General features: G+C 42.7%; 1 protein-coding gene across 6 annotated transcripts in view; it reads left to right on the top strand.

Annotated features, from left to right (window-relative positions):
- The window catches only part of ASIC4 (acid sensing ion channel subunit family member 4), a 104672-nt gene that overhangs the window by 59396 nt on the left and 29747 nt on the right, over positions 1-15529 (top strand). For all 6 annotated transcript variants that reach the window (XR_014490728.1, XR_014490729.1, XM_083348566.1 and 3 more), the window contains one exon: positions 14390-14534. Coding sequence is in view for 4 of the 6 variants with exons in the window: in XM_083348566.1 (XP_083204692.1) it covers positions 14390-14534 (145 nt within the window). In the remaining 2 variants the exon portion in view is untranslated. The remainder of the gene's footprint in view (positions 1-14389; positions 14535-15529) is intronic.

The raw sequence follows: 15529 nt of genomic DNA, 5'->3' as shown, positions 1-15529 counted from the left end.
TATATAGCTCTTTATTTTACAACGTAATCTGCAAGATATGAAGGAGGCTTGTGTGCCCTAGAGGAACGTCTCGAAGTTCCCATCACTTTGTGGTCTACCAGCTTGCCAAGTGGGCTGGGTAGACTTGTGTCCATTTGTGCTCCTGAGTCAAGGGGATTTGATGCACTCTGGCTGGCCTCTCCAGGTTGGCCGACCCCAGAGTCAGACTGTTCGGCAGAGTAGGCATAGAGGTTGCTGGAGTTCTGTTGGCTTGCTCCTTCGGGGGATCCATGTTGCACTCCAGAGCTTCCCTGTTCTTCCTCTGGTTCCACCTCAGTTAAGAAGGAGAAGTCCTGGTAATCCATGTGAGGGCTGGCTTGGCCGCAAGTTTGAGGACCTTGGGAGGGACTTATGATGCAGTCCTCGCTTACTGGCCATTCTGATTAATGTGTTGTCTGACAACTCGCCCTCCCTCCAACCCCTCTTCATAAGACAGGGGCCCGGTAATTTGACCGGGAACCCACAGATTCCCATGACCATAGTTCCTGGCCCAAACTCAATCACCCATGTGCAGCCCCCTCAGGGGTTTTGGTCGAGAGGCTTCTGCTGCCACTCTATCTGGATGCAACCTGTCCAGTTGAGTAATCAAACGCCTCCCCCAACGTAGTTCTGCAGGACTTTTGCCTGTAGCAGTGCAGGGCGTAGAATGCTGGCAGAGTAAAAAATCTGCTAGTCTGTGATGCCAGTCACCTGTAACAATGCGCTTGAGTGCTTCCTTCGTTGTCCTCACCATGCATTCAGCTTGACCATTAGAAGATGGATGAAAAGGCACAGACGTTGCACGTCTGATGAGATTAGCTCTAAGAAAGGCCTGAAATTCAGCAGCAGTGAATTGGGCCCCATTGTCTGAAACTAAGACATCTTGCAACCCATGTGTGGCAAAGAGTTTTCTCATCACCTGGATGGTCCTAGAAGTAATCATGTTAGGAACTGGAATTACTTCCAGCCATTTTGAGTGGCTATCCACTACTATCAGGAAAAGCTGCCCCTGAAAAGGCCCAGCATAGTCTATGTGAACCCTAGACCAGGGAGTGTGCATTTCCTCCCACCTGTGAACTGGAGCCTGTGGCATTTCAGGCCTAGATTGCTGGCATGTATAACAACCATGACCCTCAATGGCCTTATCAAGGCCAGGCCACCAGAGGTAGCTTCTAGCTAAAGCTTTCATTCTGACAATGCCTGGATGGCCTTCATGTAATGAGTGTAAAACCCTGTCTCTTAGGGAAGTGGGAATTATGACTTTGTTTCCCCATAATATGCACCCTTTATGTGCAGACAACTCATGCCTCCTAACAAAATAGCTTTGAAATTCTGACCCTGGACTTTTTTCCAACCAGCCCGTGTATACCCATGACAACACTCTACTAAGTATTTTATCCGTGGCAGTTTCAGCAGCAATGTCCCCTGCATGGAGGGGAAACTCAGGTATGTCCTGTATGGACAATATTCTAGCAGCAGAAGCCAGATCTGGATCCATTAGTGGCAGTGGTAGTCTGCTGAGGCCATCAGCGTGGCCCATTTCCTTGCCCGGTTTGTGAATTAATTTAAAATTGTATGCAGATAGGAAAATAGACCATCTCAACATTCTTGGAGATAGTATGTGGGGGGTTTGTTTGTCCATTGTAAAAAGTCCCAACAGAGGTTTGTGGTCAGTGTAGACCATGAAATCCCTGCCATATAAATAGTCATGGAATTTTTTTATTCCAGCAATGATGGCTAGGGCCTCTTTGTCAATCTGAGCATAGTTGCGCTCAGCAGAAGACAATATCCTTGAGTAAAATGCTATAGGAACCTGTTTCCCATTTTTTTACATGTGACTTAAAACTGCCCCCAACCCATAGGGAGATGCATCACATGCAAGACATACAGGTTTAGATTCTTTGTAGTGAGTTACAGTGGACTTTTCTGACAGTAGTGCTTTTAATTCCTGGAAACTTTTTTCATGTAAGTTAGTCCATTCCCATGGAGCTTTCTTATCCAGCAGCCTGTGGAGGGGCTCTGCTATTGCAGCCTTATGAGGTAGAAATGTGTGATAGAAGTTTAGGAGACCCAAGAATGCTTGTAGCTCTCCTTTTGATTTGGGCCTAGGAGCCATTTTAATGGCCTTCACTTTAGAATCAGCGGGGTGAGTGCCGTTAGCATCAATTCAGAAACCCAGGAATTCTGTTGAAGAAACCCCAATACTACACTTGTTCTTTTTTAATTTGAGGCCTGCTTCGCAAAGCCTCTGCAAAACAGCCTTGAGCCTACTGGCCAACACTTCTGGGGATTCCCCTGCAATAAGAACATCATCAAAATAAGGGCAGATGCCCTGAATACCCTTGACTGTACGCTTCATGATTCCCTGAAAAATACTCGGTGCAACACTGACTCCAAACTATAAGCGTTTAATTTTGAAAGCCCCCCTGTGAGTCATGATCGTTTGAGCTGTGGCTGTGGCCTCATCACCCGGCAATTGCTGATAGGCCTGTGCTAAATCAAGTTTAGCAAAAATAGTACCCCCTTGGAAGGAGGCTAAAATATGGTTGACCACTGGGACAGGGTAAGCGTGTTGCTTGAGGGCTTTATTTAGTGTGCATTTATAGTCAGCACAAATGCGAACTTCCCCATTGGCTTTAAGTGGGGTGACTATAGGAGTTTCCCACTCCCCACCATCAACACGCCCTGTTCTACCAGCTTATCAATTTCGGAATCAGTTTTATGTTTTAAGGCAAAGGGGACCCTACAAGGCTTAACCCTGATTGGAACTACGTTGGGATCAAGCTTAAATGAGATAGGTGGGCCTGTGTATGTTCCAAGGGTTGAATCAAAAACATCCGTGTATTCCTCGCACACTGATGCGAGGTCTTATGTCCGGTTTATGCCAGTAATCTGAATTCCTAAGGCATCAAACCAATTGAGTCCAATGAGACTCATTCTCTTGCCCCCTACTACTATTACATCCAGGTGCCCCCAAAATCCTATAAACTTAACCAACAAGGTGACTTCTCCCTTAACTTTAACGTGAGTGTTTTGAAAATCCGTTAGAATTATATCTGAGGGTCTTAGTTTGGCCCAATTGTTACTGTGCCTACATACGAAGTTAAAAGTGTCTTGAGAAATGATTGAGACTGCAGAGCCAGAGTCCAATTCCATCTTACATGGAACTCCTTGTAGCTCTACCATGAGTTTAAGTTTGGGTTTGAGGGGGCGTCGAGCCCCGGTGCGGCATACGTTTCTATGGCTTCTGACGAATCCCACACTAACTGGACCCTGGACCCCAGTACCTCTCCTAGTCGGTTCTTCCGACTGGTGTTTGGGTGGCCAGTCTCTCTGTCGGGCTCTGCAAACTACCACGATGTGGCCTGTCCTTCCGCAAGCTCTACATGTAGCTGAACGAAATCTGCAGTTGGCGCAAAAATGGTTGCTGCCGCACCCCTTCATCTCATTAAGAGAACTGTCTTGTAATTGTCCTCTCGCGGCTGGCCGTTGCGGTGTGGCGCATTGGGTTGCTTTTGGAGTCGGTTGATTTCAGGTTCTTCTTCCTCAGAGAGTTCTTCGGTGCATTTGGCGTCCTCATGGTGGACTGTTTCTTCAAACTTTGTCGATTTGGCGGGCTGTACAGTTTGAACGGCACCCCCGGCAGCTTCATCGGCCATCACCTCATCTTGTGCTTCAGGAAACATTAAATTTGGCCTAGCAAATACTCCCTGCTGAAGCGTTCTGTCCCATAGGCCACAGACTAGCCGGTCTCGTAGTCACTCTTCTAAATTTGAAAACTTGCATAGGCATGCGACCTGCCTTAGGCCTGCTATGAACTCTGATGCTGACTCTGATGCTGACTCCCCGGGAAGCTGCACTCTTTGGTTGAACTAGAATCGCCAAGCCATCTCAGACATCTTGGGCTGGAAGTGCCCGGTTAGCCCCTTTTTGAGATCTGCGTAAGAGACCGCTTTGATTGGTGTCGACACAAAAAGGTTCTCGGCTAAATCAAAGGTAGCTGGGCCACACATGCAGAGCAGCGTTGCAGCCTTCAGTCCTTCTTCCGTGATCTGATTGGCTCTGAGGTAGTTTTCTACTTGCGATAGATATGATGGCCATTCCTCCATGTGTTTCACGTCGAATTCTTGCAGTTTGCCAACTTTCGGCATTCTTTCTTGCTGGTTCCTGCGTTCTTCTGGATCCTGCTTCAGGCTCAGGGAATGAGTCCACTGAGAATGAGGTTGCTAGCGTAGCTTGCTAGCCGACCTTGGGGGGGGGGGAAATGCCTCTTCCCAGTGCTTTTTTTGTAAAAGAAAAAGGTGCCGGAACTCACACATGTTATACAACCCGCCTTGCCTACCGTACAAGGTTCCATCCAAAAAAGGTGCCGGAACTCCGTTCTGAGCGTTCTATGAGAAAAAAAGCCCTGCCTCTTCCCTCCGACGTGTGCTGCCTTTCCCTCGTAGACTTCAGCTCTTTATTTGGTGAAGCAGGATCCCACCTTTGTCGCCACTGTTAAATAGTGGGTTCTTTGGTGCAGGAATGAAGATGCGGAACAGAGTACAGGATAACTCATTGTTTATTTCGTGCTGGTACTGTACTGGGGAAATGTCTGCAACTAGCCACAATATATAGTCTAGCCCTTAGGCGGCAGCCAATAGGTTTGAATCAACCATTGCCACCTGGAGATAGCCAATTGCAGCACAGGAGACTTGTAGTCTGGGTTGCTGGAGAGCCCAACCTGGTGTTTCACAAGAGCCCAGTACATAACAAATGTATTGAAAGCACAGGAATCCTGTCAGAAATAAAATTTGGCAACTTCAGGTGAAAAGCTTGAGTATTTGGCAACCTGTAAAGCCCAGGGCAGATTTTCTAAGCAGGCCCTTGGCCTAACTATCTCTATATGTCACTTCTCCTTATTAGGCAAAGAGAGCCCTTGAACAGTTCATTTGTATCCAGGCTCCTTGTAGGCCTCTGAACCTTGAGGATTGAAATGCTGTCTCCTACAGCTTGAAAGGGAAAAGAAGGTCAAAAGCAGAAGAGGTTGGTGCTTCTGCAATGCTTAATTACTGAGAGAGATCAGCTCCAATTGTTGGCTGTAATCAATATTTATTAATTACCACAATTAATTGTGATGCAGAATTAAGGCAGTAATGAGTGGAGTATGTAATCAGGAAGGGCTTGTTAGGCAACCTGCGAGCTAGACAGGGGGCATGCTGGCAGGCAGCCACTTCAGCGCCTCCAGGAGTGACAGAAACAAGTGAAAGTGACAAGAAGGGCTTTGAGAAGGGAGGGAGGGAACAGAGTAGCACCAGCAATCTGCTGTACAAAGAGACTATGACAAGTAGAGTTTGTTTTTTCATGGTGCTCTATGATCCATGTTAGGCCCAAAGCCGCCTTCTTCCTTAGCATGCTCACTTCAGTGAAAAAGTCAGATGTAATAGCCTTTCATCCTGTCAGGATGGGACAAGCAGAACTATTGACATTTTTGTGCAATGTTACATGAGGAGCCTTTAATAAGACATCTCTGGCAGTCTTTGTCTTCTCTGTTCTTTATGAAAGAGAACATGGGGGTCTTCTGAGTCACAGCACTCTTTTCAAGTACAATAGAGCAATGGTGGAGTCGTAGGAGTCAGTATTCGTAGTAGGAACCAATGTGGCCAGATCTGATAGACCAGGGGTCCCCAGCCCCCAGTCCATGGACCAGTACCGGGCCGCAGCATGCCAGCAACCAGGCCGCACAAACAAGCAAAGCGCCATCTGCAAGATCCAGGCAGCACACAAAACCAAGCACCCTCTGGTCCATGGAAAAACCTTTATGGAACCAGTCCCTGGTGCCCAAAAGGTTAGGGACCTCTGTGATAGACCATATCTGTTCCAAGAATTTCCAGAGATTCAAATACATACCACAGCCAAGGATTTGGCAGAGATCTCTCTGATGGCATAACAATACCTAGACAGAGATTCCTGTCCAAACGCTTCTGGTGTATGTCTATCATCTGTGGCTCCGTGGCCTTTTTAATCAGCCATTATATTCTATATTGTATCCTTTTGATCAATTTCTATTTTGTTCTCCCACGGGCTACAAAAATACCCCCCCTCCCCCTTTCCTAGAGTTTGTTTTTCCTGAACTGGACTTTTCACAGATGTTGTCAGCTTTCTTTCAGAGGTCTGTTCTTAAACACCAGCAGTCTTGCACCATTCTGGTTTGGGTAGAATAAAATGGGTTTTGCTAGACAAGAATATATGGCCAGGAAGAGAGATTTAATCCTTTTTACATTGCCTGGTTTTTGTCTCTTGTTTCTCTAGAAGCAAGCTTTGCTTCATGAGCTGCATTGGCTTCCAGTGTGCTTCCGGGTACAATTCAAAGGGCTGATTGTCACCTATAAAGCCATTCATGGCATGGGGCTGGATTATTTGTGGGATTGCCTTTCTCCATCCATCCCAGTAGATCCAATAAAAAGGGGCACATTCCAGGTCCCATCTGTCAGGCAATGTCATCTGGCAGGACATAGGAAGCAGGCTTTTTCATGTGGCAGCACTTACCCTCTGAAACACCAGACCCCCCCCCACCCCCAGTCCAGTTGGCCCTTTTTTGCTGGCATTTATAAAGCCTTAAAAGTGTGTGTGTTTTCCCAAGCATGGAGGTTAGGAAGTTAATGGAGCCATTTATTTGTGGTGGTTTGTCTTCAGCTGCCTTGGTATATATTTATTATTATTGTGTTTATTTATTATTATTGTTTGGCTGTATTGAGTTTATACTGTAATCTTACATTAGCTACCTAGTGAGATGGGCAGCCATATAAATGGATTTAAACAAACAAGCTGAATCTAGCTGTTCTTGGTTTTTGCAAGGAAAGAATCACTTTTGCCCTATACAGTAAGTGGCAAAACAAAAGACAATAAAAAGTTTGAGTAAAGGGGCTGGCAGGAAAGTCAGGAGTCGGTTACATTGGACATTGTCACAGGATTTTATTTTATGAAGGGCATGCAGGATCAACTGGAGCTAAGAAGGGAATTTCATACTTAAACCTAGCAGCAGAGATGCAACCCTTGGGGTAGGTTAACTGAAAATACATGGCACAGATGCATTGTCTGTTTTGTTTGTGAAGGTCTCTTGTGTAATTGCTAAGTGTGGAACTTCCATGGAAGATCAATCTAGGCAATTCATTTGAGAAATCATATGGAATGATGTGTGCAATTGTCTCTTCCACACAGCACTTCCTCTCTGCTAACATTTTCAACCCTCTGTTACCCAAATGATGATTCTATGATTCTGTAATTTGATGATGTTTGAAAAATGAAAGGCAATGGAAGAGTGTTGACACTGGGATCTCTCCCTCCCCTTGTTAATCAGAGAATGGCTGGAGGCATCTGGCACAACTAATACTTCGTGGTGGAATGAATCATGAGCCGTCTACAGACAGCAACACACTACTTCAGACGAGAACTGTGGTTTATTTCAGGTACAGCCCTGGAGAAGATGAAGGATACTTTAGCTTTACTTTAAGGTTCTGCATTGCCTGTTGGTATCTGCTGAACAGTTGTGAAGATGCCCTTATCTTGTTGCCCAAATGGATCCCGCCTTGTGTCCAATTTAGATGGCTTTATGGCCCTGACCACAATCCTCCTCTTCTGTGTGATGAAGCTACATGGATTGCTTTACAGGAACTTGCACCAGTAGTCATTGACACAGATACCTAATGAGGACTAGAATATAACCTTTTTAACATCAGTGGCAATGGTCCACTGAATGTTGTACTTGCATTAACCTCTGTTATCCAACATCTACCTGAATCTATTTGGGAAACTTGAGAAAGCAGAAGAAAACCTGATGTCTGGAGGCTTTTGTTATCTGGAGAGGAAGGAAACAAGCAAACTTTGAAACCCTGCAAGAAGAAGGTGCTGTTTGTGCAGTAACCATTTGGTATCTTACTTCTTGCAGCAATAATTCCGGGATATGTTCCCTTGAAGAAGGTCAGTAATCTAGGGCCATCCTAAAAATGGCTAGTGCTGGATAGGCAGGTGGAGAGTGTGGATAGAGGGGTCTGAGCTCAAATTTAACTGGTATCCCAGTTGCAGGCCTTTCTGAAACATGATGGCTTTGACAGTGTTTACCTGCTTCATGGACTGACTACTGCAGAACACTTTATATGGGTCTACTACACAGAAGCTGGATCTGGCATCCTATTTATTAACTGATACCAATATTAGCACTCTGTAAGTGGCTCAGTGGGTTAGGACGCTGAGCTTGTCGATCAGAAGGTCGGCAGTTTGGCCAGTCGAATCCCGAGTGCCGCATAACAGAGTGAGCGCCTGTTACTTGTCCCAGCTTCTGCCAACCTAACAGTTTGAAAGCACGTAAAAATGCAAGTAGAAAAATAGGGACCACTACGGTGGGAAGGTAACAGCGTTCCGTGCGCCTTTGGCGTCTAGTCATGCCGGCCACATGACCACGGAGATGTCCTCGGAGAAGCACTGGCTTTTCGGCTTTGAAATGGAGATGAGCACCGGCCCCTAGAGTTGGAAACGACTAGCATGCTTGTGTGGGGGAACCTTTCCCTTTACCTTTAAGTAGTATTTAAACTAGTTTAAACAGTTAAGGGATTACAAGGTCGTAAAAGAGTGAGCGCCTGTTACTCGTCCCAGCTTCTGCCAACCTAACAGTTTGAAAGCACATAAAAATGCAAGTAGAAAAATAGGGACCACTACGGTGGGAAGGTAACAGCGTTCCGTGCGCCTTTGGCGTCTAGTCATGCCGGCCACATGACCACGGAGACGTCCTCGGAGAAGCGCTGGCTTTTTGGCTTTGAAATGGAGATGAGCACCGGCCCCTAGAGTTGGAAACGACTAGCACGCTTGTGCGGGGGAACCTTTCCCTTTCCCTTTAAGTAGTATTTAAACTAGTTTAAACAGTTAAGGGATTACAAGGTCGTAAAAAGGGAGTTAATCTAGTTTAAATAGTATAATTCCTGTCTTGTAGGAGCTTCATTGGTCTAATTCACAGTGCTGTAAAAGAACACCCCAACTCCTAGCCATCATAAACTGTCTCAGAAGGATACCATTGTCAATGATATTGAAAGTTTCTAAGAAGTCTAAAAGGTCCTGGAGGATTGCATTCTCCGCATCCATTTCTAGCATAGATCATCCATTAAGCTGAACCCTGACTGAAATGGATATATGCCATAAGAAAGGGGAACAAATGAAAGTATGGATTTACTTTGCTCAGTCACCATGTAAAAGCCAGTATGGTGATTTTTATCTTTGTTAGGTGTCACACTGGGATGGAAAGTTATCTGATTGTAATGAATCTAGAAATAGCAAGAATGCCCTAAAAGAAGAAAGATAAAGGGACAGATTAATTTCTAGAAGATGATAGCAGAGTTTTGATCATTTGTATACCTGGGTCGGACACAACTTCACAGCTAACAACAACATACCTGATTTTCATTTTCATTCCTTCCATTGTCCAATACAATACTTAACTTGTGATCCAAGTCATTGTGGTTCTCATTGATCATTATTGACAATTGGCTTCAAGTCTCTGCAGTTGAGCTGTGGAAGAACCATGTTACTAGGAATAACTTGAAGCTTTTGCAAGGAGGGTGTTTCTTGTACTGAGCCACTTAGTCCTTACCCCTGCGTGATATTGTAGTTGATTTGAGGTAAGTAGGACCCTGGATGGAGAGTTGCTTAGAACATGACTCAGAATCTTTTGAATATTAGAAAACCTGCTGCAGATGAAATGATAGAGAGTATTGAAACTACAGGAACCTTGTGGTGGGGGAGGAGTGATCATGGAATATTGGAATTCAACATTATGTAAGCACAAGTAATAGAACATAGTCAAACTAGAGTCAATAAACTTAGAGAGAGCTTGGGACGGATTCCATGGATGAGAATCTTCAAAGGGAAAACAACTCAAGAAGCTTGGGAAATTTTGAAAAGTGAGGTTATAAAAGCCCAGTCTAGCACAATAACCACAAAGAAGAAAAATTACAGCTCTTAAAACAAACCAGCATGGCACATAACTAAAGCAGAATATCAGCAAATAGCCTGAGCCTGCAAAGGTGAAGTGAGGAAAGCTAAGGCTCAAAATGAACTAAGACTTGCAACAAAATTCAAAAATAACAAAAAAGGCTTCTTTCAACATAAAAAACAACAAAAAAGTTAAGGAAATGATTGGTCCATTAGTAGGAGAAAGTGGCAAGAAGGTGACAAGCAACAGGGAGAAAATAGAACTACTTAACTTGTTTCTTGCATCCATCTTTACACAAAGGGAAAAAACAGTCCAACTTATCAAAAACAGTATTGTAAAAAACAGATTAGAAACACAAGTTAAAATAGGCAAGAAAATGGTAAGTGAGCACCTGTCTACCCTAGATGAGTTCAAATCACCAGGACCAGATGGATTACACCCCAAGGTAGCAACTGGCAGATGTGATCTCAGAACCACTGAACTATATCTTTCAAAGATCCTGGAGTACTGGGGAACTACCAGAGGACTGGAAAAGAGCTGATATAGTTCCCATCTTCAAAAAAGGGGGAAAAATGAAATCCAGGAAATTACAGATCTATCAGCCTGACCTCAATACCTGGGATAATCAAGCAATGAATCAGAAAACATCTAGAGGCAAACAAAGTGGATGATCACTTGACTCTAAGCCAGCAGTGTATAGCAGCAGCCAAAAAAGCTAATACAATCCTGGACTGTATAAACAGAGGCATAGAATCAAGATCATATGAAGTATTAGTACCGCTTTATAAAACCCTAATAAGACCACACCTGGAATAGTGCAGCCAATTTTGGTCACTGTATCACAAAAAAGATGTTTAGAGTTTGGGGGAAAAAATCAGAGAAGAGCAAAGGCCTGGGAACTAAAACATATAAAGAACGGCTGCAGGACTTGGGTTTGGCTAGTCTAAAGAAAAGAAGAAATAGGGGAGACATGATAGCAGTATTCCAGTATTTGAGAGGCTGCCACAAATAAGAGGGGGTCACTTATTCACCAAAGCACCAGAGGGCAGGACAAGAAACAATGGCTGGAAACTGATCAAAGAGACAAAGCAACCTTACAGTGAGGACAATTAACAATTAATCAGAAATCATGGGTGCTCCATCACTGGAGATTTTTAAGAAGATTTTTTCTTATTAAATCTTTTTGCATTCTTTGCCCAGGTGACAAAATTAGTGGACTTGGACTTCAGTAAGGCATTTGATAAAGTAGGTCACAACCTACTACTTGATAAGATAGAAAAAGTGGGTTAGACAGCATCACCACCAGATGCAACTCGTCTATTCTGCTGTCTCCAGGCACTGCCACGTCCTATCATCATCATCATCATCATCATCATCATCATCATCATTATTATTATTATTATTATTATTATTATTATTATTATTATTATTATTCCTTAGTGGGAGGGAGGTCTGTATATTAAAGCATCCAGCAGAGAAGATACTGGAAAAGCACTATCTATCCAGGAACAGACAACCTGGAGCCTTGAGAAGATTTGGCCACATTCTTGTGCACTCCATTTGTTTGATGGGTACTATGATCCAAAAATGCACCAAATTCCCTCTTGTAAAAGAACCCAAGTAGGAACTTATGAAATATTACTGATAGGAGGAGTGAAAAAATAGCAGAACAATTTATATCATTATTAGGAAAAAAACTGTTCATTTGCTACTGGCAATAGGATATTTATCTTGGACAAGCCAATTCACATATCCATGGGATTGGGATTCTCAATAAATTGGCAGGCAATGGCTCAATCACAAGGAAGCTTTGTGTGTAAATGGACATACAGAAGCCGTGCCAATGGGTAGATCAATCCAAGGATCTTGTTGCTGTCTCTCTGATGCTAGGCCAAGTGCCCACTGAATGTATTGTGTTGCCATTCATGAATTTTGTGAATGAGGCTCATGTGGATGGATGTTTATAGCAAGGAAAGGTGGGCATTCTCATGGAACAGGACAGGAGGGAGAAATGTGAAGGTTGGACTGGGAGTACAAAAAAATTGGAGGGCTATTTGCAAAAAAAACCACCCCATTTATTTGATCAGCAGCATCATGATGTTTATTTTGGGAATAAATATAATTCAGAGCCTTGTGGCCATCAAACCAAAATGATCATTCTTAAAATGAGGTTCTCTCCTTTCTTAAAATTTCCTCTTTTAGCATAATGTTGCAGTTATGAGATGATGGGATGAATATTCTATTTCTTATTTATCCACTAGACCCGCTGATTATAAACAGTTAAAATTTCATTTATCAGCAACACTCTATGAACAGATAGCATGGGAGGTATGTTTTTTTTCTTTTCAGAATCACACCCATGAACTTCTCTGAACTTATTTACAGAGCAAGGGCTACCAATGTCCGCCTTTTATTGCATGTGTACAGGTTATCTGCTCTTACTTTCTCTTTTTTATTTTGTGTCCCATTATTTGAATTTTTTATTAGCCTCTCTTTCTAAGTCCCCTGAGATCTCTGCCTGCCTACCTTATAAAGAGATGGCCAGTTAACCTTTACTTGTTTTAGCAGAATGCAAATAATCTATTCTTTCATCATAGGCTTATTTTTCATTCTGAAATTATGACATACACACACACCCGTCCTGAGGACTAAGATGCTATGAATTTTAGGACATGGCTTAGCACTACGACCTGGGGAAAAATATGAAATATAAACTTAGCTTCTATTTCAGTTCTGTTTTCTTGGCAATCGATATTCTTTTCTCCCTAGTCTCTGAACAGCACTTCTATTATACCTATTATCTCTGTTAATAAGCCACCCATTGGTTTTGACAAGAACTACTATGGCTTCACCTACTGGGATGATCAAAGGATTGTGTGTATCTTGATTCTACAGGGGAAAAAATCCTAAAATATTTCTGATAGATCCCATAGTTCAGAAATCTGGACTATCAGACTGACAGTGACCAAGGAAAAAGGGAATTGATTTAAAGTGATTAGTATTAATATCCTGATAGCATCTGATAAGCATCAAAAGATGGGATTTAAAAAAAAATATTTACAGTATTAAATTTCTATAGTCTCTCAACTTACATGTAGGTGACTCCAGTTTGTTTCAGAAAGCAGATGAACGTCTTGAGAGCCCAAGATACAAAAGTAGCTAACATCACTCCTTGAAGGATATCTGATGTTGGATTTCATGTTGGTTCCCCTCTGATTAGTACCCCTTTCAGACTTGCCATTGAATACTAGAGGTTGCTATGGTCTTTGATTTCAAGCACCATTTCTCTCCCCTTCTCCACCCCGTCTCAGAAAAATCAGATAGTTGCTACATTGTATATAATAAAATTACAAAAGCCACTGGTTCACATCAAAATCCTTTCTAGTTGTATATTTGCTTCTCAGTAACTAGGTAGCGCCTTTGAGAAGTGCACAATGAATGTGCCCTCTGACTTTGTAAAGATGGTAGTATTCTTTGTTTCTTGTGTGGCTATATAATTTCATTCCTCTCTGGATTGTTTTATATCCATCTCTCTTTTATGCTGGAGTGAACAGTGAATTGTCCCCTGATGTGATGAAAGTAGCCAAGAAATAAAACTTTATCAGACAGGACTGGTTCCCTCCCTCCCCCCCTCCCCCCTCTCTGTCACTCTCTCTCTCACACATACACACACATTAAGCAAAGGAAGGAAAAGTAAAAGAAATATTTCTTGATTATAACCTCCAGCATATTAGCTGAAGCTGATGGGAATTAGAATCCAGCAATATTTGGAGTACCACAGTTTTTTTTCTTTCCTGAGGAAAGAAAAATGTAAACAGAGTGAAGAAAGGAATAATAATAATAATAATAATAATAATAATAATAATAATAATAATAATAATAATAATAATAATAATAATAATAATAAAAAATTTGGAAGGGACCTTGGAGGTCATCTAGTCTAACCCCCTGCTCAGGCAGGAAACCCTATATCATTTCAGACAAGTGGCTGGCCAGTCTCTTCTTAAAAACTTCCAGTGTTGGAGCATTCACCACTTCTGGAGGCAGGTTGTTCCACTGGTTAATTGTTCTAACTGTCAGGAAATTTCTCCTTAGTTCTAGGTTGCTTCTCTCCTTGACTAGTTTCCATCCGTTGCTTCTTGTCCTGCTTTCAGGTGCTTTGGAGAATAGCTTGGCTCCCTCTTCTTTGTGGTAGCCCCTGAGATATTGGAACACTGCTATCATGTCACGCCTCACTCTTCTCTTCGTTAAACTAGACATACCCAATTCCAGCAGCCGTTCCTTATATGTTGGATTGGAATAGCCACAGATGAAGGGAAATCTTCCCACTCCTTGTAACCGTACTGATATCTGCAATATTGTTGACATCCTCAGAATACTGGATCCCTTTGATCTGTCCTTTCTCCACAGGTCTATACCCGCTATGGAAAATGCTACACATTCAATGGTGACCGAAACAAAGCACGGATGACTCGCCAGAGTGGGATGGGGAATGGGCTGGAGATCATGTTGGACATCCAACAGGAGGAATACTTGCCCATCTGGAGAGAAACCAGTAAGAGCTTGCATGATATTAGGAAGAGACATGATTCTGGAGTCCTTACATTATTAGTATTAGTCCAGAGGGCTATCTCTATCCTGACTTTCTGTTTTACTCCTTTTATCCATGACAGATATTAAGCAGCACACTGGCCCAGAAGTGAAGATACTCACCTCTCACTCAGAAGGTTGAGAGTTCGATCCTAGGCAGCGGCAGATATTTCTCTATCAGAGAAAACATCTGCAAACTCCGCTTAGGGACAAGGAAGGGCACCAGCCAGTAAATACTCAGCTCTGTTCAGTGGCCCAAAAATATTGATTAAATGACTATCTGTCTAAGGGTGAAACTAACTAAGAGTCAAAAATGTGTTAGTTGTAATAGTAAAAAAAATCTATACCAGATTTCTGTTCTCCTCCAGATGTGTTGGGAGTTGAAGAGCCAAGTTCCCAGAGTTTGGAAAGCTGCTGCATACCCTATTCAGTACCTGAATATCAAACAGATATCCAAATAGTTTGGTTATCACTACATATTTTGTGTTTTAAACCAAGCAGGGAAAGCATGCATATGACAGCTTTTAGAATTCTTTCTAATCCCTTAGTAATAAATGCAGTATGGGTCATGTGACTGGGAGGGTAGAGGGAGGCTCAGAAAGAAGAACTGGCAACTCCTTTCCAACATTGGTTTGGTTTTGAAATAATACAAAAATTAATTATGGTGAATATGCCACCAAGTCAAACTCATGAAAAATTAATGTAGCAATTCTAGAGATCCTGGCAGCTTATCTGTGACCTTTTTAAAAGTTGTAATATATAGCCATTAATAAATCTATCTATATATTTGACGGCTTTTATTATTTAGTAACTAATGAATCCCCTTGACAAGGCAGGAAACAAACACAGTCATAAGACGGGAAAAATAGAGAAATGAGAAGTGAGTAGCATGAATACGTTATCATGGTCGTCAGATGAATGAACACATTCCACTGAGGTCTAGCCCTCCCAAAAGAAATC

This window comes from Vipera ursinii (assembly GCF_947247035.1).
Source record: "Vipera ursinii genome assembly, chromosome: 1".
Lineage (NCBI taxonomy): Eukaryota > Metazoa > Chordata > Lepidosauria > Squamata > Viperidae > Vipera > Vipera ursinii.
Note: the sequence above shows the minus strand (reverse complement) of the source record. Positions and strands in the feature narration are given on the sequence as shown.